Source organism: Balaenoptera ricei, chromosome 3 (assembly GCF_028023285.1).
Source record: "Balaenoptera ricei isolate mBalRic1 chromosome 3, mBalRic1.hap2, whole genome shotgun sequence".
NCBI classification, from domain to species: Eukaryota; Metazoa; Chordata; class Mammalia; order Artiodactyla; family Balaenopteridae; genus Balaenoptera; species Balaenoptera ricei.
The window spans coordinates 89,349,084-89,375,494 of record NC_082641.1 but is presented as its reverse complement, the minus strand read 5'-3'; the positions used below and the strand labels follow the sequence as shown (position 1 = coordinate 89,375,494).

Here is a 26,411-nt window from a genome sequence, read left to right as displayed (position 1 = left end):
ACAATCATAACCAATAAACTAAAATTAGCTTAGAAATCGGTGATAAATTCAACAGCATATGAAAAAAAAAAACATTTCCTAAAAAGAAGAGCAGATCATGAAATAGTGCTGTCATCATCTAAAATGTAAAGGCCAATAATTAATTGCTGTGTACAAAAATATTTTCTCTAATAAAAAAATAATTTAAAATACTTATTTTAATTGTACAGAATAACTCTGAGTTGTCATAATTCACCAGTTCTAACATGATTTTTTTTTTCACATTGTAACATCTCTGAAAAGATGTACCTAACAATCATTGCTGGCCAGGCAGCAATCATGACAGTGGTCACTGCATGCACACATGAACTTGGTTATTATTTCTACAGAAAGGCTAGACAAATCCAAGTCCTTGACTCTGTAGTCAAAAAGCCATAACAAGCATTTGAGAAAAAATTGAGAGTCTTAGATTGTATCTGAAAAACTTCTAATAAGCCTTCTGAGAAGAGTAAGAAATCAGCAGCATTAGAAACTTGTTAAAGGGGCATAAGCAACTTGGAAGAAAATCCCAGAGCCCACTTTAAACAAATTCTGCATCACAAATGTTCTTGACAGCATGGAGGATTGCACTGTGTAAATAAACAAAAATATCTACAACTATGATATAGATATAAATGAGTTCAAATCATTCCCTTTTAAAAAGAACCTCACTGGTTAACATTTTGTTTTTAATGGACTTTACCTTTTAGAGCAGTTTTAGTATCACAGCCAAATTTAGCACAAAGTACGGAGATTCCCCAGTTGTCTTTTACCCTGACTCATGCACAGCCTCCCTGATTATCAACATACTCCACTAGAGTATGTTTGTACATTTTTACAACTGATAAACCTACAATGACACATCATTATCACACAAGTCCATAGTTTACATTAAGTTCCACTCTTGGTGTACATTTTATGGTTTTGAACAAACATATAATGACATGTATCCACCATTATAATACCACACACAGTTGTTTCACTGTCATAAAACCCTCTGTGCTCCACCTATTCACTAACCCCTGGGAACCAATGATCTTTTTACTGTCTTCATAGTTTTGACTTTTCCAGAATACTATATAGTTAGAATCATACATATTTTTCAGATTGGCTTCTTTCACTTAGTAATATGCATTTAAGGTTCCTCCATGTCTTTCTGTGGCTTGGTAGCTCATTTCCTTTGAGCTCTGAATATTATTCCATTGTCTGGATGCACTACAGTTTATCCACTCACTTACTAAAGGACTTCTTGGTAGCTTCCAAGTTTTGACAATTATGAATAAAGCTGTTATAAACAGCTATGTGTGGGCTTTAGTGTAGACATATGTTTTCAACTCCTCTGGGTAAATACTAAGGAGCTCAATTGCTGGGTCCTATGGTAAGAGTATTTTTAATTCTGTAAGAAACAGCCAAACTGCCTTCCAAAGTGGCTGGATTATTTTGCATTCCCACCAGCAATGAATGAGAGTTCCTGTTGCTCCACAACCTCACCAGTATTGGGTGTTGTCAACGTTCTGGATTTGGGGCATTCTAATAGATGCGTAGTGGTATCTCATTGTTCCTTCAATTTGCATTTCCCTGATGACATATGATGTTGAGCAACTTTTTATGTGCTTATTTGCCATCTGTATATCTTCTTTGGTGAGGTGTTTGTTTTTTAATCAGGTTGCTGGTTTTCTTACTAGACTTTTAAGAGTTCTTTGTGTATTTTATTTATTAATTTTATTTATTTTTGGCTGTGTTGGGTCCCCGTTGCTGGGCGCAGGCTTTCTCTAATTGCAGCGAGCGGGGGCTACTCTTTGTTGTGGTTCACAGGCTTCTCATTGTGGTAGCTTCTCTTGTGTGGAGCACGGGCTCTAGACACGCAGGTTTCAGTAGTTGCAGCACGTGGGCTAAGCAGTTGCGGCATGCGGGCTTGAGTAGTTGCGGCGCATGGGCTCAGTAGTTGTGGCTCGCAGGCTCTAGAGTGCAGGCTCGGTAGTTGCGGCTCACGGGATTAGTTGCTCCGCAGCATGTGGGATCTTCTTGGACCAGGGATCAAACCTATGTCCCCTGCATTGGCAGGCAGATTCTTAACCACTGTGCCACCAGGGAAGAGTTATTTGTGTATTTTAGATAACAGTCTTTTATCAAATGTGCCTTTGCAAATATTTTCTCCCAGTCTATGGCTTATCTTCTCATTCCTTTGATATTGTATTTTGCAGAGCAGAAGTTTTATTTTTTATTTTTTTGAGGAGAACCTGAATACAGTATATATGATATATATACATTATATATATATATATATATATATAATGTATATATATATATTGCTTGAAGCAGGCAAGAAATATGGACACTTCCATCTGCGTGATTGCCCATCACAGTTACTGCTCTGGTCTCAGGGGCTCGAACTATTTTCCATTTTGCATACTTTTAAACTGTTGTATCACATTGATGTCTGTTGTTGAAACCTGTCTGAGAATTTTGCCAATCTGGTTCATTTTATCTTGCCTATCAGGCTGCTTTGAGTTCATTATATCTTTTAAACTTATGAAGTCATTATAGTTCCATACTTGCTTATAGACCACCCAGAGTGTGCCTGAGACCCTTTTGGGTTTCACTTCCAATGCTCTTACTTTCCCTTAAATTCTGTACTAAAGATGACATACCCTTTGAGATTGGAGGCACAGTTTCATACCATGACTCACGTCCAATGTTAAGTAGAATTTCTCTGAATGAAAACAAATGTGTTCCTTTGCCATTTGCAACACGTGTCACACACATTTCTGTGGAGTTATAATGTTTTAAAAAAGAAAGAAAGGAGGGAATTCCCTGGTGGTCAACTGGTTAGAAATCTGTGCTCTCAAGGCTGACGGCCCAGGTTCAATCCCTGGTCAGGGAACTAAGATCACACAAGTCATGAGGTACAGGGAGGGAGGAGGAAAGAAAGAAAGGAAGGAAAACAGAGAAGCTTTAAAATTTTGAGGAATTCCACCTTATCAATTATTTCTTCATGGATCATGCCTTTGGTGTTGTATCTAAAAAGTCATCTTCATAACCGAGGTCATCTAGGTTTTCTCCTATTTATCTTCTAGGTGTTTTGTAGTATTACATTTTACATTTAGATCTGTGATCCATTTTGAGTTAATTTTTCTGACTGGTGTAAAGTATGTGTCTAGATTCGTTTTTTCACACATGGAGGTCCCTTGTTCCAGCACCATTTGTTGAAAATATTAACTTCTCTCCCCTGTGTTGACTTTGCCCCTTTGTCACAGATCAGTTAACTACAATTATGTGGATCTACTTCTGACTCTCCCTCTCTATTCTGTTCCACTGATCTATTTGTTTGTCTATTGTCTTTCACAAATACCAAACTATCTTGATTACTGTATTTTTTTTAATTTAAAATACTCCTTTAATTATCTTTCATATATTAAGATATTTACATATATATATATACACACCTATATAGATATGCATCAAGTCATAAGCCAAATACTCATTATCCAGAGAAAAGTATCAGAATGATTTTTTTTAACATCTATTTGAAGTATAATTGCTTTACAATGGTGTGTTAGTTTCTGCTTTACAACAAAGTGAATCAGTTATACATATACTTATATCCCCATACCTCTTCCCTTTTGCATCTCCCTCCCTCCCACCCTCCCTACCCCACCTCTCAAGGTGGTCGCAAAGCACCAAACTGATCTCCTTGTGCTATGGGGCTGCTTCCCACTAGCTATCTATTTTACATTTGGTAGTGTACATATGCCCATGCCACACTTTCACTTTGTCCCAGCTTACCCTTCCCCCTCCCCATAGCCTCAACTCCATTCTCTAGTAGGTCTGCATCTTTATTCCCATCTTGCCCCTAGGTTCTTCACGATTTTTTTTTTTTTTAGATTCCATATATATGTGTTAGCATATGGTATTTGTTTTTCTCCTTCTGACTTACTTCACTCTGTATGACAGACTCTAGGTCCATCTACCTCACTACAAATAACTCACTTTCTTTTCTTTTTATGGCTGAGAAATATTCCATGTATGTATGTGCCACATCTTCTTTATCCATTCATCTGTTGATGGACACTTAGGTTGCTTCCATGTCCTGGCTACTGTAAACAGAGCTGCAGTGAACACTGTGGTACATGACTCCTTGAATTATGGTTTTCTCAGGGTATATGCCCAGTAGTGGGATTGCTCGGTTGTACGGTAGTTCTATTTTTAGTTCTTTAAGGAACCTCCATACTGTTCTCCATAGTGGCTGTATCAATTTACATTCCCACCAACAGTGCAAGAAGGTTCCTTTTTCTCCACACCATCTCCAGCATTTATTGTTTCTAGATTTTTTGATTATGGCCATTCCGACCAGTGTGAGATGATATCTCATTGTAGTTCTGATTTAAATTTCTCTGATGATTAGTGATATTGAGCATCTTTTCATGTGTTTGTTGGCAGTCTGTATCTCTTCTTTGGAGAAATGTCTATTTAGATATTCTGCCCATTTTTCGATTGGGTTGTTTGTTTTTTTGATATTGAGCTGCATGAGCTGCTTGTAAATTTTGGAGATTAATCCTTTGTCCGTTGATTCATTTGCAAATATTTTCTCCCATTCTGAGGGTTGTCTTTTGGTCTTGTTTATGGTTTCCTTTGCTGTGCAAAAGCTTTTAAGTTTCATTGGGTCCCATTTGTTTATTTTTGTTTTTATTTCCATTTCTCTAGGAGGTGGGTCAAAAAGGATCTTGCTGTGATTTATGTCATAGAGTGTTCTTCCTATGTTTTCCTCTAAGAGTTTGATAGTGTCTGGCCTTACATTTAGGTCTTTAATCCATTTTGAGTTTATTTTTGTGTATGGTGTTAGGGAGTGCTCTAATATAATTCTTTTACATGTAGCTGTCCAGTTTTCCCAGCACCACTTATTGAAGAGGCTGTCTTTTCTCCACTGTATATTCTTGCCTCCTTTATCAAAGATAAGGTGACCATATGTGCGAAGGTTTATCTCTGGGCTTTCTATCGTGTTCCATTGATCTATATTTCTCTTTTTGTGCCAGTACCATACTGTCTTGATTACTGTAGCTTTGTAGTAGAGTCTGAAGTCAGGGAGCCTGATTCCTCCAGCTCCATTTTTCTTTCTCAAGATTGCTTTGGCTATACGGGGTCTTTTGTGTATCCTTACAAATTGTGAAATTTTTTTGTTCTAGTTCTGTGAAAAATGCCAGTGGTAGTTTGATAGGGATTGAATTGAATCTGTAGATTGCTTTGGGTAGTAGAGTCATTTTCAAACTGTTGATTCTTCCAGTTCAAGAGCATGGTATATCTCTCCATCTGTTTGTATCATCTTTAATTTCTTTCATCAGTGTCTTATAATTTTCTGCATACAGGTCTTTTGTCTCCTTAGGTAGGTTTATTCCTAGATATTTTATTCTTTTTGTTGCAATGGTAAATGAGAGTGTTTTCTTAATTTCACTTTCAGATTTTTTCATCATTAGTATAGAGGAATGCAAGAGATTTCTGTGCATTAATTTTGTATCCTTCTACTTTACCAAATTCATTGATTAGCTCTAGTAGTTTTCTGATAGCATCTCTAGGATTCTCTATGTATAGTATCATGTCATCTGCAAACAGTGACAGTTTTACTTCTTCTTTTCCAATTTGTATTCCTTTTATTTCTTTTTCTTCTCTGATTGCTGTGGCTAAAACTTCCAAAACTATGTTGAATAATAGTGGTGAGAGTGGGCAACCTTGTCTTGTTCCTGATCTTAGTGGAAATGGTTTCAGTTTTTAAACATTGAGGACAATGTTGGCTGTGGGTTTGTCATATATGGCCTTTATTATGTTGAGGAAAGTTCCCTCTATGCCTACTTTCTGGAGGGTTTTTATCATAAATGGGTGTTGAATTTTGTCGAAAGCTTTCTCTGCATCTATTGATATAATCATATGGTTTTACTCCTTCAATTTGTTAATATGGTGTATCACATTGATTGATTTGCATATATTGAAGAATCCTTGCATTCCTGGGATAAATCCCACTTGATAATGGTGTATGATCCTTTTAATGTGTTGTTGGATTCTGTTTGCTAGTATTTTGTTGAGGATTTTTGCATCTATGTTCATCAGTGATATTGGCCTGTAGTTTTCTTTCTTTGTAACATCTTTGTCTGGTTTTGGTATCAGGGTGATGGTGGCCTCATAGAATGAGTTTGGGAGTGTCCCTCCCTCTGCTATATTTTGGAAGTTTGAGAAGGATAGGTGTTAGCTCTTTTCTAAATGTTTGATAGAATTCTCCTGTGAAGCCATCTGCTCCTGGGCTTTTGTTTGTTGGAAGATTTTTAATCACAGTTTCAGTTTCAGTGCTTGTGATTGGTCTGTTCATATTTTCTATTTCTTCCTGGTTCAGTCTCGGCAGGCTGTGCATTTCTAAGAATTTGTCCATTTCTTCCAGGTTGTCCATTTTATTGGCATAGAGTTGTTTGTAGTAATCTCTCATGATCCTTTGTATATCTGCAGTGTCAGTTGTTACTTCTTTTGCATTTCTAATTCTATTGATTTGAGTCTTCTCCTTTTTTTTCTTGATGAGTCTGGCTAACGGTTTATCAATTTTGTTTATCTTCTCAAAGAACCAGCTTTTAGTTTCATTGATTTTTGCTATTGTTTCCTTCATTTCTTTTTCATTTTTTTCTGATCTAATCTTTATGACTTCTTTCCTTTTCCTAAATTTGGGGTTTTTTGTTCTTCTTTCTCTAATTGCTTTAGGTGTAAGGTTAGGTTGTTTATTTGAGATGTTTCTTGTTTCTTGAGGTAGGATTGTATTGCTATAAACTTAGCTCTTAGAACTGCTTTTGCTGCATCCCATAGGTTTTGGGTCATCGTGTTTTCATTGTCATTTGTTTCTAGGTATTTTTTGATTTCCTCTTTTATTTCTTCGGTGGTCACTTGGTTATTAAGTAGTGTATTTTAGCCTCCTTGTGTTCGTATTTTTTACAGATCTTTTCCTGTAATTGATATCTAGTCTCATAGCGTTGTGGTCGGAAAAGATACTTGATACGATTTCAATGTTCTTAAATTTACCAAGGCTTGATTTGTGACCCAAGATATGATCTATCCTGGAGAATGTTCCATGAGCACTTGAGAAGAAGTGTGTATTCTGTTGTTTCTGGATGGAATGTCCTATAAATATCAATTAAGTCCATCTTGTTTAACGTATCATTTAGCTTGTGTTTCCTTATTTATTTTCATTTTGGACGATCTGTCCATTGGTGAAAGTGGGGTGTTAACATCCCCTACTATGATTGTGTTACTGTCGATTTCCTCTTTTATGGCTGTTAGTACTTGCCTTATGTATTGGGGTGCTCCTATGTTGGGTGCATAAATATTTACAATTCTTATATCTTCTTCCTGGATTGATCCCTTGATCATTATGTAGTGTCATTCTTTGTCTCCTGTAATAGTCTTTGTTGTAAAGTCTATTTTGTCTGATATGAGAATTGCTACTCCAGCTTTCTTTTGATTTCCATTTGCATGGAATATCTTTTTCCATCCCCTCACTTTCAGTCTGTACGTGTCCCTAGGTCTGAAGTGGGTCTCTTGTAAACAGCATATATATGGGTCTTGTTTTCGTATCCATTCATCCAGTCTATGTCTTTTGGTTGGAGCATTTAATCCATTTACATTTAAGGTAATTATTGATATGTATGTCCCTATTACCATTTTCTTAATTGTTTTGGGTTTGATACTGTAGGGGTTTGCCTTGTCTTGTGTTTCCTGCCTAGAGAAGTTCCTTTAGCATTTGTTGTAAAGCTGGTTTGGTGGTGCTGAATTCTCTTAGCTTTTGCTTGTCTGTAAAGGTTTTAATTTCTCCATCGAATCTGAATGAGATCCTTGTGGGCTAGAGTAATCTTGGTTGTAGGTTTTTTCCCCTTCATCACTTTAAATATGTCCTGCCACTCCCTTCTGGCTTGTGGAGTTTCTGCTGAAAGATCAGCTGTTAAGCTTCTGGGGGTTTCCTTGTGTGTTGTTTGTCGTTTTTCCCTTGCTGCTTTTAATATTTTTTCTTTGTATTTAATTTTTGATAGTTTGATTAATATGTGTCTTGGCATGTTTCTCCTTGGATTTATCCTGTATGGGACTCTCTGTGCTTCTTGGACTTGATTGACTGTTTTGCTTTCCCACATTAGGGAAGTTTTCGACTATAATCTCTTCAAATATTTTCTCAGTCCCTTTCTTTTTCTCTTCTTCTTCTGGGACCCCTATAATTCGAATGTTGGTGCATTTAATGCTGTCCCAGCGGTCTCTGAGACTGTCCTCAATTCTTTTCATTCTTTTTTCCTTATTCTGCTCTGCAGTAGTTATTTCCACTATTTTATCTTCCAGGTCACTTATCTGATCTTCTGCCTCAGTTATTCTGCTATTGATCCCTTCTAGAGAATTTTTTATTTCATTTATTGTATTGTTCATCACTGTTTGTTTGCTCTTTAGTTTTTCTAGGTCCTTGTTAAACGTTTCTTGTATTTTCTCCATTCTATTTCCAAGATTTTGGATCATCCTTACTATCATTATTCTGAATTCTTTCTCAGGTACACTGCCTATTTCCTCTTCATTTGTTAGGTCTGGTGGGTTTTGTCCTTGCTCCTTCATCTGCTGTGTGTTTCTCTGTCTTGTCACTTTGCTTAACTTACTGGGTTTGGGGTCTCCTTTTTGCAGGCTGCAGGTTCGTAGTTCCTGTTGTTTTTGGTGTCTGCCCCCAGTGGCTAAGGTTGGTTCTGTGGGTTGTGTACGCTTCCTGGTGGAGGGGACTAGTGCCTGTGTTCTGGTGGATGAGGCTGGATCTTGTCTTTCTGGTGGGCAGGTCCACGTCTGGTAGTGTGTTTTGGGGTGTCTGTGGCCTTATTATGATTTTAGGCAGCCTCTGTGCTAATGGATGGGGTTGTGCTCCTGTCTTGCTAGTTGTTTGGCATGGGGCATCCAGCACTGGAGTCTGCTGGTCATTGGGTGGAGCTGGGTCTTAGCGTTGAGATGGAGATCTCTGGGAGAGATGATTTGTTGTCTATTCAGGTATTCCACAGATGCAGGGTACATCAAGTTGATTGTGGAGATTTAATCCGCTGCTCCTGAGCCTGCTCGAGAGATTTCCCTTTCTCTTCTTTTTTCGCACAGCTCCTGGTGTTCAGCTTTGGATTTGACCCTGCCTCTGCGTCTAGGTCGCCTGAGGGCGTCTGTTCTTAGCTCAGACAGGACGGGGTTAAAGGAGCAGCTGATTAGAGGATTCTGGCTCACTCCGGCCGGGGGAGGGAGGGGTAGGAATGCGGGGCGAGCCTGAGGCGGCAGAGGCAGCCTGACATTGCACCAGCCTGAGGCGTGCTGTGTCTTCTCCCAGGGAAGTTGTCCCTGGATCACGGGACCCTGGCAGTGGTCGGCTGCACAGGTTCCCGGGAGGGGAGGTGTGGATAGTGACCTGTGCTTGCACACAGGCTTCTTGGTGGCTGCAGCAGCAGCCTTAGTGTCTCATGCCCGTCTCTGGGGTCCATGCTGATAGCTGCGGCTCGCGCCCGTCTCTGGAGCTCCTTTAAGCGGCGCTCTTAATCCCCCCTCCTTGCGCACCAGGAAACAAACAGGCAAGGAAAAATCTCTTGCCTCTTCGGCAGCTCCAGACTTTTTCACGGACTCCCTCCTGGCTAGCTGTGGCTCACTAGCCCCCTTCAGGCTGTGTTCACGCAGCCAACCCCAGTCCTCTCCCTGGGAGCTGACCTCTGAAGCCAGAGCCTCAGCTCCCAGTCCCCACCCATCCCGGCGGGTGAGCAGACAAGCCTCTCGGGCTGGTGAGTGCTGGTCGGCACCGATCCTCTGTGCGGGAATCTCTCTGCTTTGCCCTCTGCACCCCTGTTGCTGCACTCTCCTCCGTGGCTCCGAAGCTTCCCCCATCTGCCACCGCAGTCTCCGCCCGTGAGACTAGGGGCTTCCTAGTGTGTGGAAACCTTTCCTCCTTCACAGCTCCCTCCCACTGGTGCAGGTCCCGTCCCTATTCTTTTGTCTCTGTTTTTTCTTTTTTTTTTTACCCTACCCAGGTATGTGGTGAGTTTCTTGCCTTTTGGGAGGTCTGAGGTCTTCTGCCAGCGTTCAGTAGGTGTTTGTAGGAGTTGTTCCACATGTAGATGTATTTCTGATGTATTTGTGGGGAGGAAGGTGATCTCCACGTCTTACTCTTCTGCCATCTTGAAGCTCTCCCCGATTACTGTGTCTTTATGATAAATCTTGAAGTCAGGTAGTGTCGGTTCTCCAATTTTGTTCTTCTCCTTCAATATTCTGTTGGCTATTCTGGGTCTATTGTTTCTCCATATAAATTTTAGAATCAATTTGGCATTTCCCGAGATTTTGATTGGGACTGTTGAATCTATAGTTCAAATTGGGAATAATTTGTATCTTGACAACACTGAGGTTTCTCATCCACAAACATGGGATATCTCTACAATTATTTCTTCTTTGATTTCTCTCATCAGAGTTCTGTCATTGTCCTCCTATAGATCTTGTACATATTTTGATAGTTGTATACCTAAGTATTTCATTTTTTGAGGTGCTAATGTAAATGGTATTGTGTTTTTAATTTCATATTCCACCTGTTCATTGTTAATATATAGGGAAGTGACTGACTTCTGTATGCTAACACTGTATCCTGCAAACTTGCTATAACTGTTTATTAGTTCCAAGAGTTTTTTGTTGATTCTCTTGGATGAACAACCATGTCATCTGTAAACAAAGACAGCTTTATTTCTTCATTCCCAATCTGTACACATTTTATTTCTTTTTCTTGCCTTGTTTCATTAGCTAAGATTTCCAGTATTATGTTGACAAGCATTGGTAAGGGCGGACATCCTTCCCTTGCTCCTGATCTTAGTGGGAAAGTTATGAGTTTCTCACAATTAAGGATGATGTCAGCTATAAGTTTTTTGTAGATATCTTTTATCAAGTTGAGGAAGTTCCCCTTTATTCCTCATTTACTGAGAACCAACCCAACTGGTGTTGGATTTTGTCAAATGCTTTTTCTGCATCTATTCATATGCTCATGTAATTTTTCTTTTTTAATTTCCTGATATAGTGGATTCCATTAACTGATTTTCAAATATCGAACCAGCCTTTCACACCTGAAAAAAATTCCACTTGGTCAAAGTATATAAATTCTTTTTCTACACTGTTGGATTTTATTTCTTCATAGTGTATTAAGGATTTTTGCATCTATGTTCATGATAGATATTGGTCTGTTGTTTCCTTTTCTTCTAATGTCTTTGTGTGCTTTTGGTGTTAGGTAATGCTGGCCTCATAGAATGGAGTTAGGAAGCTCCTCTCTGTTTCTTTTTCTGAAATAGTTTGTAGAGAATTGGCATAATTTCTTCCTTAAATGTTTAATAGAATTCACCAATGAAGCCATCTGAGTCTGAAGCCATCTGAGCCTGGTGCTTTCTGTTTTGGAAGGTTATTAATTATTGATTCAATTACTTTAATAGATATGTGCCTATTGATTGTCTATTCTTCTTATGTGAGTTTTAGCAGACTGTGTCCTTCAAGGCTTTGGCCAATTTCTCCCAGGTTATCAAACTTATGGACATAGAGGTTTGTTTTTTGTTTTTTGTTTTTTTTTAACGTTTTTACTGGAATATAATTGCTTTACAATGGTGTGTTAGTTTCTGCTTTTTAACGAAGTGAATCAATTATACATATACATATACATATACCCCCATATCTCTTCCCTCTTGCGTCTCCCTCCCTCCCACTCTCCCTATCCCACCCTTCTAGCTGGTCACAAAGCACCAAGCTGATCTCCTTGTGCTATGCGACTGCTTCCCACTAGCTATCTATTTTACATTTGGTAGTGTATATATATCCATATATACACTACCACTCTCTCACTTTGTAACAGCTTACCCTTCCCCCTCCCCACGTCCTCAAGTCTATTTTCTAGTAGGTCTGTGTCTTTATTCCCGTCTTGCCCCTAGGTTCTTCATGACCTTTTTTTTTTTTTTTTTAGATTCCATATATATGTTAGCTTATGGTATTTGTTTTTCTCTTTCTGACTTACTTCACTCTGTATGACACACTCTAGGTCCATCCACCTCACTACAAATAACTCAATTTCGTTCCTTTTTATGGCTGAGTAATATTTCATTGTATATATGTGCCACATCTTCTTTATCCATTCATCTGTCGATGGACACTTAGGTTGCTTCCATGTCCTGGCTATTGTAAATAGAGCTGCAATGAACATTGTTGTACATGACTCTTTTTGAATTAGGACATAAGAGTTTTTAAAAAGTAGTCCTTCATTATCCTTTTAATATCCATGGGATATGTATCTTTCACTTCTGATATTAGTAATTTGTACCCACACTGGGTTTTTGTTAGCCTGGCTAGAGACTTACTGATTTTATTCTTCTCAAAGTACCAGATTTTGGTTTTGTTGACTTTATTAGTTTCATGTTTTCATTTTCATTGAGTTCTGCTCTAATTTTCATTATTTCTTTTCTTCTGTGTACTTTGGATTCAATTTGCTCTTCTCTTTCTATTGTCCTAAGGTGGAAGCTTAGATGATTGATTTTAGATCTTTCTTCTTTTCTAACAAATGCATTCAATGCTATAAATTTCCTTCTAAGCACTGCTTTTGTTGTATCCCACAAATTTTGATAAGTTTTGTTTCCAGGTTCATTTCGTTCAAAATATCTTTAAATTTTTCTTGAGATTTCTTCCTTGATCCACGTGTTATTTAGAAGTGTACTGTTTAACATCCAAGTATTTGGGGATTTTCCAGCTTTCTTTCTGTTACTGATTTCTAGTTTAATTCCACTGTGGTCTCAGAGAAGACATTGTATCAACTCCATCTTTTAAAATTTATTAAGGTGTGATTTATGACCTAGAATGTGGTCTATCTTGTTGAATCATCCAATGTGAGCTTGAGAAGAATGTGTATTCTCCTGCTCTTGGATGAAGTAGTCTATACATGTTCCTTATATCTAGTTGATTGATGATATTATTAAGTTCAACTCTGTCCTTACTGATTTTCTGCCTGCTGCATCTGTCCATTTCTGATGGGGGGTGGGGAGGGTGCTGATATCTCCAACTATAATAGAGGTTCATCCACTTCTCCTTACAATTCTAACACTTTTTGCAGTTCTATCAGTATTTTGATGCTATGTTGTTAGGCACATACATGTTAAGGATTACAGTGTCTTCCTGGAGAACTGACCCCTTCAACATTATGTAATTCCCCTCTTTATCCCTGATAAATTTCTTTATTTTGAAGTCTGGCCTGTCTGCAATTAATATAGCTACTCCCACTTTCTTTTGATTAGGGTTAGTATGGTATATCTTTCTCCATCCATTTACTATTAATCTATATGTGTCTTTATATATAAAGTAGGTTTCTTGTAGACAACATACAGTTGTGTCTTGTTTTTTGATCCATTCTGACAATATCTGTCTTTTAATTGGTTCATTAAGACCACTGACCTTCAAAGTAATTGTTGATATATTTGGATTAGTATCTACCATATTTGTTACTGTTTCCTATTTGTTACCCTTATTATTTGTTCCAATTTTTGTCTCCCACTCTTTTTCTGTCTTTGTGGTTTTAATTGAGTATTTTATGTGATTCTATCCTCTATCATTTCTTAGCATACTAGGTATACTTCTTTTTTTTTCGCTTTTTTTAGTGGCTGCCCTAGAGTTTACAACATACATTTGTAACTAATCCACTCCTACTTTCAAATAACACTATACCACTTCATGCATAGTGTAAATACCTTACAATAACAAAATAATCATAATTCCTCCTTCCCATCCCAAGTATTATCGCTGTCATTCATTTCACTTATATATAAGCATACATAAAAATATATACACACACACAGGATATATACGTGAGTGCACATAATCAAATACATTGTTGCTATTATCATTTTCAATAAACCAATATCCATTAAATCAATTAAGAATGAGAAAAATAAAAGTTTTCATTTTATCTTCACTCATTCCTTCCCCAATGCTCTTTCTTTATCTATGTAGATCCAAGTTTCTGACCTATATCATACTTTCTTTCTCAGTCTCTTGGCAACAAATTCCATCAATTTTTGTTTGTCTGACAAAGACTTTATTTCTCCTTCACTTTTGAGGGATACTTTCACAGGGTTCAGAATTCTACGTTTATGAGGGGGTTTTTCGTCATTCATTCTGCTTGGTGTTCTCTGAGCTTCCTGGATCTGTCATTTGGTGTCTGACATTAATTTGGAGAAATTCTCAGTCATTATTATTTCAAAAATTTCTTCTATTCCTCAGTCCCTTTCTTCTCCTTCTGGTATTCCCATTATATGTATGTTACACCTTTTGTAGTGGTCCCAAAATTCTTGAATATGCTGTTTACTTTTTTTTTTCAGTCTTTGTTCTCTTTGCTTTTCACTTTTAGAGATTTCTATTGGTATAAACTCAAGTTCAGAGATTCTTTCTTCAGTTGTGTCCAGTCTCCTAATAAGCCCATCAAAGTCATTCTTCATTTCTGTTATAATGTTACTGAATTCTAGAATCTCTTCTTGGTCCTTGCTTAGGATTTCTATCTTTCTGCTTACATTGCCCATCTGTTCTTGTATGCTGTCTACTTTACTCATTAGAGCTCTTAGCACATTATTAATAGTTGCTTTAAATTCCCAGTCTGATAATTCCAAGATCCCTGCCATGTCTGGTGCTGATGCTTGCTCTGTCTCTTCCAATTATGTTTCCTGCCTCTGGTATGCCTTGTCTCTTTCTTCTTGATTGTCAGGTATAATGTACTGGGTAAAAGGAACTGAGGTAAACAGGCCTGTACTAATGTGGTGATAAGTTGTCAAGGAAGGAGAAGCATTTTATAGCCCTCTGATTAGGTCTTGGTCTTTCACTGAGCCTGTGCCCCTGGACCGTGAACTTCACATGTACTTCTCAGTCTCCATCCCGCCTTACATGGGACAGGATGGCTAGAGTGAGCTGGAGTTGGGTACTTCCCTTCCCCCAGGTCAGTTAGATTCTGGCTAAACAGTTTGTCCTGACGACAGACCTTGTTAAAAACAGAATGCTCTAGCATATGTCAAAATTATTCCTTTTCCTCTGCCACTACCAGGATCATGGATTTTTTTTTTTCCTATATTCTCTGTGAGAACCTCATAGGGATTTGGGAGGTAAAATTCACAAGTGTGAAGGCCCCTCAATGAGTGGGTCCTCCTGGAGTTTTTAACCCTCAGAAATGTCCACACTGAACTTCCAGAATTTGTCAGTTACAGTTCAGGTTTTTCTACAACCAACAGTGGTTCCCGAGACCACTGCTGCTCTGATAAGTTGTGATTCTCTGTATTTGCTTGTCAGTCTCTCCAACTGGGGGGGGGGGGGGAGGGGGGCAGTCATCTGCTCTGTGACCTACTTTCTCTAATGGATCTAAGAAGAGTTGTTGATTTTTCAGTTTGTTCAGCTTTTTACTTGTTGTTAGGATGGAGGGACAACTTCCAAACTTCTTACATGCTGGTCTGGAAACTAGAAGTCTTAACTTTTGAAGTTGCTAAACAACCAATTCACTATTAGGCAAACTGGCAATATTTTGGGGGGTGGGGGGACTACGTTGGGTCTTCATTGCTGCATGCAGGCTTTCTCTAGTTGTGTCCAGCGGGGACTACTCTTCATTGCAGTGCACTGGCTTCCCATTGTGGTGGCTTCTCTTGTTGTGGAGCACAGGCTCTAGGCGCACAGGCTTCAGTAGCAGCATGCGGGCTCGGTAGTTGTGGCTTGCGGGCTCTACAGCGCAGGCTCAGTAGTTGTGGCACACGGGCTTAGCTGCTCCGTGGCATGTGGGATCTTCCCGGACCAGGGATTGAACCTGTGTCCCCTGCATTGGCAGGCGGCTTCTTAACCACTGCGCCACCAGGGAAGTCCCCAACTGGCAAATTAATATCAAAAAGCAAGAATTTATCCTACCTTACACCTCACGGCAACCAAATAGTTGATAAAGGAAAAATTTTTATTGAAAAACTCCAGCTAACAATTGCATCAGGAATGACAGAAGTAAAATATTGCCATTTTACAACCTCCACTGAGCTAATGGATCTAAGTGGTAAATATGAAGTGTTTCTAAAACTATTAGGTGAAAGGCTGAAGAGAAACTTTTTTAATAGATTGACCAGGCTGGCAACACTGGAACCTATTAGCCAAGTTTAACATCAGAAAAAGATAAACAAGCAGACATTATATACCTCTTGATATGAAACAACAGGAAGTCTATACCAGCACCTATGATGTATTCTTGCCCAAAATAAACAGCCAAAATCTTATCAAGCCTCTAGATCTAACTTCCAGTTTGCAAGAAAATTGGAGGATGAAGGAATATGTGAAACTGCATCACAAGATGCTAACAGCAAAATCCAAAATGAAGGAATTAAATGCTATAGAATAAACTACCCAGCTTCTTCCACAAATAAATGGCATTTTAAAAGTGGGGTGGTGAGGGGAACCTAGAGATTAAAAGAGATTATTCAAATGCAACATATGAGTCAGGTTTGGATCATGATTCAAATGAAACAACTGTAAAAAACATTTAACAATCATTTGAGCATAGTCAGGATAATTAATAATATTAAGAAATTATTGTTATTTTAGGTGGGTTAATGATAACATAGTTTTTTTTTAAAAGAGTACTTATTTTAGCAATATATACTAAAATACTTATGGATAAAATAATAACTGGAATTTTCTTTAAAGTTATCCAGTGTAGAAGAAAAGTAGGTGAGAGTATAGATGAAAAAAAAAAAAAAAGAAAATATTGACTATATGGATGGATAGGTCAATGGGAGTTCATTTAACAATTCTCTCTTCTGTATATTTGCAAATTTTCATAACAAAAACCACTGTAAAAAGTTATCCAGAAGAGACAGACTCTGTGAAAAAAATATAGAAATATTCCAACTAATTTATTTTGCCTATTTTTTATTATATGCATAGAATTACATGATGCAAATTAATTTTTTAAAAGCCTAAAAGAGCTATTTCAGTGAGTAAAAAATAAAAATTCTAAGTGATAAGAAAGCATTGTATCATTGTTTAATTGGCAGCATTTTTTTCTTTCATGAGAGTATATAAAGTAACAATATATCTTATAATCAATAAAGTTGTATATTCAGTAAAAATAAGATACTACTTATTAGAGACACTGAAATCTATTTCTTGTTAGGAAATGGTGACTAAACAGTTTTTAAAGTCAAACAAGATAAAGTATTTCAGTGAATTTAAAAATCAAATTAAAGAAAGAATTCCAGAACGGAAAGACAAACCTTGATCATCTCTGCCTCTATCTGCTGATGAACACCTATATAACTCTTCTTCACCTGCTGCTTGTCTTTGATCATCATGGTGAGCCTGTGTAAGGGCCCAGAATTTAGGTCCTCTGCATGTGTCTTCATTATCCTACTAAGTTGTTCCGTCTGCTGAATCATAAGTAGCCAAGACTTTTTAAAAAATAAGAAATAAAATTAGCACTTGTATTAGAGGTTTCCACTTAGCTGTCTTCAGGAACTTTAAATATTTAGTTTTACACAAATTATTACATTAATATAAAAATGGCAGGTTTCTGGCAATTATGCAAGGAGCTATATGAGTGGTTCATATTTAATATCTTTAAATTCAAGAACAAATGCTTCAAAATTCAGTAATCAGAGACTGCAGAATTCTAGGACAGGATTAAGGGACTCTTTGAGAAGCCACACTTGCAGTCTTCATTTTACCACTTCTTGTTTGTTTTTCAACACACTGATATATTGCTTCTGCCCAAACCATTCTATTGCCTCAGTAAGGTTAACACTTCCTAATGATCAAATGCAACAGAAATTTACCCATCTTCATTCTTAACCTGTTTCTCTGAGGCATCTGATCCTACTGACTCACTTCTTCCTGAAACTCTCTTTTTTGGTTTCTATGGCTTCTTATCTTCCAACACGCTGGCTTGCCTTCCTCCCTTCCTAAAAATTCCTTCTCAAACTTTATACCTGCTCTTCTTTTGCTGTCTATGTCTTAAATACTTGTATTCTCTACATTTCTATCTTATCTCTTTTCTTAATAAATACCATTAGTTCTCAATGGTTTTTCTAGCCCAACACATTGCCTCAATAGCAGACACACATAATGGTGGGTTTGGGACAAGTGGGCATATGGATACTGCTCGAAGAACAAGTCATTTGTTTTTAGACTTTCTAGCTTATAAATACTGAAAAAAAAGTAAAAGGAATGCTCTTCACTACAGGTCTTCAAAATTCTACTCAGAAACAGGTGTTGGAGACTTTCCATGGTCAGAGAGGATCCATGGTAAAGATACAAAAAATAGACAAGGTATAGTTTCAGATATTTCACAAGGGTAATTTTCTACACTATTACCTTTGATCTGTGAATGAACAGAATTAATTCTGTTTCTGTTAGTAGCCCAAAATAATCCTAAATCAAAATTTAATAGGTATCTAAATCAAAAGTATAGCCTAAAGGAAGCAAATTCTTAGTCAGTCAGAACTCACCAGGGTCTAACTTAGTAATCTTGTTTTTGATACACCGCAATATATGTTTTTTTAAAAAAGTAATCTTTGAGGACATTTCTTTGGGGAAAAAGGTCATTTTTAGTTCTGAGATGCTATTATGAACATGAAGTAAGACAGGTGGCCTATGAACTCATCATATTTACTTTCAAATTCAAAAACCTCAGTACTAAGATGCTCTTGATACCACAAAGCCATTTAAAACTGATGTAGCTCCTCCATTAAAATATAAAATTTAACAAAGATGAAAACAAGAAAAACTATACAAACGTGGATTAAAAACATAATTTAAATTGCCCTAGTAATTCTTGTAGCTTTGCCTTTTTCATCTGATATTTTCACTCTAAAAAATACCACGTTAGAAAAACATTCTATAGCATGTGCAGAATATTAAGGCTACCAAAAATAAAGTGAGAGGAATCAGTTTCTTTCTCAAAAAACAAATATTCTCTATCTTCAAAAAACAAATACTCTCTAAGTGTTTTGTAGCAATAAATTTTTGTGATTCTATGTAGGAGTCCTTGCAGCCTAGGGAGAAGTCTTCTTAGAAGCTAACATTAAAGATCACACAACTGGGTCAGACTGCCCTTCACCTCCCAGGAGGGCACATCTCATCCTGTCTAATAGCCCTGTTCACTGCAGTCACTGTGAAAAGTCAAAACCTCCCAAGGTATATATTATTATCCCAACTGTCAATCCCATATTGCCCTCAATATCTCCTATTCTGACCCAAGACACTATCTATAGAATCCTGTACTCTCAAGAACTCTTGCTCTATGATTAGAAAACTCCTTATACTTCTTATCAGAACTTTGCATTTGTCTTCTATCTATAACAAAAACCTGGCTTGATCCTACTAACAACAACCTAATACTGCTAATAAATATGCCCTCTCTTCCTAAAAGTCTCTGTTCTTCTGAAGCTCAAGTCACCCTTGCACATGAACAATCCATCAGAAACTCCTTCTGATTCTCCCTCCAAAGTCTACCACAAATCTACCCACTTCTCTTCATATTCACTGCCACCCCTTTTGGAAGATATGATTATCTCTGGCTTAGACTGTTGCAGCACCTCCTAACTGGTGTCCTCTCTTCTACTCTGCTCCTTTCCAAACCATTCTCCTTAAAGTAGCAAAAGAAATTGTCATCTCCTGCATAAAATCCTACACTGGCTTTCCTTTTCATTTAAAGAAAAATCCAAACTTCCTTCTAAGACCTATAGTGTCTCAGATTATGTGTCCTCTGTCTATCCTTTCAACTTCTGTTTTGCCATTATCTACCCAGCTAAATAAGTTCTAGGAGCACTGGTCTTCCTTTAGTTTCTGAAACATTCTCTCTTCCTGGGAGCTCATCCTCTCTTTCACATGGCAAGATCCACCTCTTCCTTTAGGAAATCAGCTAAATCTCATGTAGGTCTAATGCTTGCTATTCTTTATCTTAGCACTTAAAACAATTATTTATTTGTATGTATACTTTTTTTTTTTAATGTCTCCCCAACTACAATGGAAGCTCCATGAGGGTAGTACTCTGTCTCTTTGTTCACTATTTTAGGTATTCACTGTGAAGCCTGAAATAATAGTTACTAAATATTCTTTGAAAGAAGGAAGGGAGAGAGGGAGGGAAGGAGGAACAAATGTAGAATAAAACCATGAAGTGAAAATATGCCATTAAAAGATTTTTTTAATTGTTTCAAACTGGAATTAGATAGCATAGAACAATGCCAATTATGATGGGGAAGGAAAATTAACAAGTCTATCTTCAACTGATAAAACAACAGAGGGATTAGAGCAGCACATAATGCAATAAGAAGCACTGGCCTAAAAGGAATGAGTGAGTGTGCAAGAAAACGTTTGGGTGGTGTATAACTCGAATTAGATGCATGGCTGGAATATTTCTTAAAAAGAGAGATGAGCAAAATGTTAACAGATGCTTAATAAAGAAACAAACAAACAAAAAAGATGCATTTCAACATTTATAATAAAACTGATATAGCACTTTGCAGATATGCTCTTTAGTTTGGGCATAGCAGTGGCCAAAGCATAGATAAATTATTTGTTGATGAGGATAATTTGTGGAAGATAATTCCTTCTAACCTGATGAACAAAATACTCATCTCATCTGCAGACCATCTGCAGACATTCAAATTGCTTTATTATACAGAATCCTGCTTAAGGGATTAATAATGTTCCTCATAATGGAATTTTACCAGTAGTCAGAGTCACTGATGCTGAAAGCTACAGATAGGTTAAGAAATAATAAAAAGTGAAAATATCTGAAGTTTAATTTTAGAAAAATTTAATCACAGGCAAAGAATATTAATACAATTTGAAAATAAAACCATTGTGGTTAAATTTACAAAATAGAAAAAAAGTATCAACTTTTGAGAGAAGAGCTATAAAATGTAAAAGTAGGAATAATTTAACTATAATAAACTAGACAAAAATCCCAAAGGATACTAACAAAATCAGGAGTCAGAGATGGATAAGACGTATAAGTATGTTCATTTCCTCACCTTTCATACAGAAGAGTCAATAGACAGCTTTAGTTGTAAAGTTTGTAAATAAACAGATACAGATATAAGCTTATAATTTTTAAGTTTCAAAACTTAAACAAGTGAATGTTTAGAAAAAAGCAGACTATATAGACCTTCTGAATTACAAAAATAATTTTTAAAGAAAGTTAACACTGTCCACTAGAAAAAGAAAGAAAACAAAAGAAACTTAAAATGATTAAAATTAAAAATAAGCTGCAAAATAAAAATTATACTAAACACATCTGTTAAATATTATATGTAAACTTTATGTGTTAAACATCTATGAAAAGGAAAACATTATCAAATCAGAGGGGAAAAAACTTCACTATACACAAAATGAGAAACATCAGTAAAATAAAATAACATGTAACAACAACAGAAAAGATAGGGAAACCCCTCTCCCAGAAAAATATGAACAGTAAGATCCAGCAGTCATTATATTCAAATGATATAAAACTGAATTCTAGACACAAAATATAAAAGAAGGGCACAGTATGTTGCCAAAGAATATCACTCAGCATGAATATATAACTGTTGTGATTCTTTTCATTCCAGAAAACAGTACATCCAAACAGAAAGCAAAAATGGTGGAAAATGCAATGAGAAATCAAAAGTATTAGGAGAATTAAATATGCTCATCTCTACCTGTGACAGACTAGACTAAAAAAAAAAAAATACAGAGTATCTGAATAAGTAATTTAATAATGGATATGTTTGATCTATCATCATATATAAAACTCTATACACTACAGGTCTAAAAATACCTATTTTAAAAGAATATTTTTAAAAATTAGATAATATTGGGCTATAAGAAATTTCATAAACTTCCTCAAAATTAGAAATAGTGCATACTAACCACACTATCTAGCCTCTTTCAATTAAAGGAAAAAATCCTTATCAGAATTTTTTAAGGGAAAAAAATCAAATCATTCCTAAAAAAATGCATAGGCCAAAAAAGTTAAGTTTTTAAACTAAAAGAAGACCTAGAAATAACAGTAAATAAAACACTGACCATCAAGCTCCATGATATACAGCTCAATATGCTCAAAGATTCACAAACTTTACACTTCTATGTCTAAGTAAGAAAATTTTAAAATAAATTTATTAAAATACAGTTTTAGAAGTTAGAAAAGGGAGAACAATATAAAACTAAGAAAAGTACAAAGAAGGACCTGAAAAGAAAAAATGAAAAATATTTATTAATTAGACAAAAATAAAAATAGAAAAAATGTTGACAGCATTAAAAAGGAGAGCTTAACAATAACGAAGGAAATAACAATAACAAAGGAAATAAAGTATATAAAATCGACACTTAAAAGTGAGAAATAACCATAAATTAAGACAAAATTGCAAAAACTGAGAGAAGAATCTGAAAATAAGTGAAGTAGCTTTTTTTTTCTTTTAAAGAGAAATGCAAATTAGCAAAACTGACATTCCAAGAGACTGCATACAGATCATTCCATTTTTTTGCTCACAGGTACATTCCCAGCCCTTTACCTGCTGGGACCTGATCTCTGCAAACTGTATTTCCCAGGCTCTCCCTTGCTAACTGGCTTTTGGCTTTATTGGGCAATGGGAGGTACTGGCACAAGGCTGAAGGGCAGGAAGAAGGGAGAAGCCAGGATATATTTCTCTCTCCCTCTCAGATTCTTTCTTTCCTCTGTCTCTCTGCTTGTAATAAGCCCTCCTCCTCCCTTTGTGGCTTCCAGATGGTAGAGGCTCCACAGAGTTACTAATCTCTGAGGTGCCTTACCTTTCTCTGCTTGCTCTTAGCTCTTCTAAAACTTTTGAACACATTTACCCCAATTAAATCCTATTTATTGAAGTACCTAGTGTAGGTTCTGTTTTCCTGACTGAATCCTAACTTTTACAGATAGGAAATTCAAAGAGACCAATAACCATGGAGTACATGGTTATCATAAATCAATTATCAATAAAATACCTCTAATAAAGTACACAGCTCAAACATTTTTTCCTAATGAATAATTTCAAACCTTTATGAAAGAGATACCTTTGGTATTACCTAAATTGTTTCTAAAAATGGAGATTGAAAACAAAGTTCCTAAAATCACCATAACACAGATAACAAAAAATGATGAAGATACTACAAAATTAAATTCATTTATAAATACCAATGCAAAAGTCTTAAGTAAAATATTAATTGGGCAAAATTGCCCATTAAAAGAAAAACGTCTCATAATCAGTTTGGGAACATTTCAAAAATGAATATTTAATAGTCAAATATAGAAGTATTCCCATATAAGTCAAACACAAACCAAGCTGTTTAATATCAACAATGTTATTTAACACTGTTTCTTAGATGCCTCTGAAGATAACGATTTGAAAGGAAAAGGCTTACCCTTTCTAATAATAAAAAAATACAAATGAAGCCATTTGAAATTATTATTTTTCATGTATCAGATTGACAAAATTAAATAAAACAACCACACACTGTAGGTAAGTGTATATGGGAACAGGCTCTCTAATGCACTGTTAGTGGAAATGTAAGTTACTGAAAAACAAATTTGGCAATAGCTACTAAACTTCTAAGTGGGCAAACTTTATACCCAGAAATTCTACTTCTTAGAATTTATCTCACAAATAATATTTTCACAAGAATTCAGATTTTATTTACAAGGATATTTATCACAATTTTAAGAGCAAAAAGAGTTCAATAAAAAAACTGAAGAAATGAATTATAAAATGATATGCAGCCATTAAAAAAAGTAAAGTAACTGCAAGTGAAATGATACAGAGAAAGCCCAAAATACATAACTAAGTAAAAAAGCCAAACTTCAGAACAGTTTATAGAGTACAAAGTTATTTCTGTAAGATAAATAAATGTCTTGTGTGGGCATATGCATAAAAAAAAAAAATACAGAGAAGAAAATTAGGACGACTATACATGAAATGTGGAAAAGATAACAAATTATTTTTTTCTCCTCAAACCTGAAATGCCTTGTAAAAATGTAAATATTAGAACTAATCCAAAACAAAATTATTTCTGTACCAACTCAAATTCCATCCACAAGCTGCTCAAAATACATACACACTGTGACCTAACACCACGATAGCACTTCCAAACATACGGTTTACTAAAATATGAAACACCAGCCTTTACTGTATCACTCCAAATTTAGGACAGATGCTTCCATGCAATTAAATTGCAGCTCTCATATGGAACAGGGAACAATCATCACACTAGAAGCCAAAACTATATCTAAAATAAAATAATACAGAACAAGGTGAGCTATTTTTTAATCATTACGTGATAGTGTGAAAAAATATAAAACAATATCTACTCAAAGGTAGTAGGAAATATTAGCAGCTCCTCCATAACGTGGTAAAAACTCACTAGTTTAACTTACTTTGGGGAAATAAAGTCTAAATTAATTTTTAAAAATTAAATGTTAGAATTTTCCACAGAAAATAATTTATTCCATTCAGGTATATACAATAGCAACAGGCATGAAATGTAAAGATCCTACCACACTGCTTATATTTCTATATATTAGTAATTGTAATTAACAAATTAATCATGCATATTATCAGGTACTCAGAAATGAGATGAAGGAAACACGAAAACACTGTTTTTCTTGATTGACTGATTGATTCCTTTGTACCAGTAACAATGTTAGAAAGAGGAGATAAAATAACCAGCAAAGTAAAGGACCTCTTTTGACCACGACATACTAACTGGAATCAAACTCATCTTCCCATTGAAAACAACTAGAAAATGGGGCATCATAAATGACACTCTTTTCATATATTGGACAGCAGGCAGCACAGGGCTGGAATCCCAAAGAGAACTGAAAGGCCTAAAACTGCCCCAGTTGCATTCCTGGAGGTATTTTCTTAAGGGAAGTGCAGGGAGAAAATCAGAGATAAACAGACTTAGAAGTCATAGTAAAAAGTTTGATATATACTAATTACAATGCCCAATCAGAAATTTTAGGCAGGGGACTTGGCCATTACAGGGGTTAAATTAAAAGGTCAAGAAGAAAACTCTCTGGGCCTCACATAGCTTATACTTGTTTACATTTTTTTATTAAAATAATAATGCAAACCCTCACCTGATCTGAATTATCTTAAATTCTAAATATGTAGTCTGATTTCGTTAAGTGCTAATTACATCTTCCCAGAAGAAAAATAAAATGCTATTGGGAAAAATCTTTAAAAATAAAATCAGCAAAGATGGAGTAACAGGGACCAAATTTACCCTTCTACCTGAAACAAGCAAAAAATGGACAAAAGATATGGAACAACAGTTTTCAAGACACTGTTTACCAGCCAAAGAAGAACAGTGATCACCAAGAAAAGGAAACAAACAAGGTGAGCCCTACAATTGCCCTGACTTACTGACTTGAGAGACTGCAGCACAGGAAGGAGAAACTGAAGGAGACACCAGCAGAATTCCTGGGTTGAGGAGACAAAGCTGAGAGTCAGGAAAGAGCAAGGCAACTAGAGTTCATGGGACAGACTACTGGAGAGGACAGAGGTACACAGAGAGAAGTCCAGAGATCTGCAGCGAGCCCCGCTCCGTCCAGGATTCAGCACAACACTGATCAGTGCATGCCTGTGAGAAAACTACATGAGCTGGGCAAAGAACTGGCTGAAAAGACTAGAGGAAACAGGACCTGGTGCTCACCCATGGTTGGGAATACTGTCCATTCCCACCAGCCACATGGAAAAACTCAAAATTTATGGGGCACGGGGTAGAATACTCAAAAAAGTTTTGCCTTGCTAGTGGGGAGTAATTAGCCCTGGAGTTAACACTGTTCTGGTCCTGCCTAACAAATCTTAAAATCAGGATCCAAAAGATCAAACTCTTTCCAAGTAACGTAACTGTGTCCCCAAACAAAACTCAACAACACATAGCAATACAAACTATCAAAAATGAAGCAGAGAGAAAAAAAAATTTTTTTTAATAGACAGAGTATCACTGAACTTTAGGACTTTTAGAGATCTAATATGTGTATAATTAGAAACATCATAGAAGACAGAGAGGAATAGGGAAAGTATTTGAAGAAATAATGGCTGAAAATATTCAAAACTTGATGAAAACGAAAAATCCACAGATTCAAGAAGCTCAATCAATCCCAGCACAAGAAGCATGAAAACAAAACAAAACAAAACAAACAAAAAAACCCCACACTATCAGTACCATATCTGAGTCAAATAGCCTTGGGACATTCAAATGTTTTATAATGATAATATAATAGTTTTCACAAACTGATTACATATATGAAACCCATCAATTCTGTAACTCATTTTGATGAGTTTCTGGATAACTTATTCTTTTCTTACAGC

The 26,411-nt window shown here is 36.3% G+C and overlaps 1 protein-coding gene across 7 annotated transcripts in view; it reads right to left on the bottom strand.

Annotated features, from left to right (window-relative positions):
• FER (FER tyrosine kinase) overlaps positions 1–26,411 on the bottom strand; it is a 462,877-nt gene that overhangs the window by 366,809 nt on the left and 69,657 nt on the right. For all 7 annotated transcript variants that reach the window (XM_059916864.1, XM_059916866.1, XM_059916867.1 and 4 more), the window contains one exon: positions 17,322–17,495. In XM_059916864.1, the coding sequence (XP_059772847.1) occupies positions 17,322–17,495 (174 nt within the window). The remainder of the gene's footprint in view (positions 1–17,321; positions 17,496–26,411) is intronic.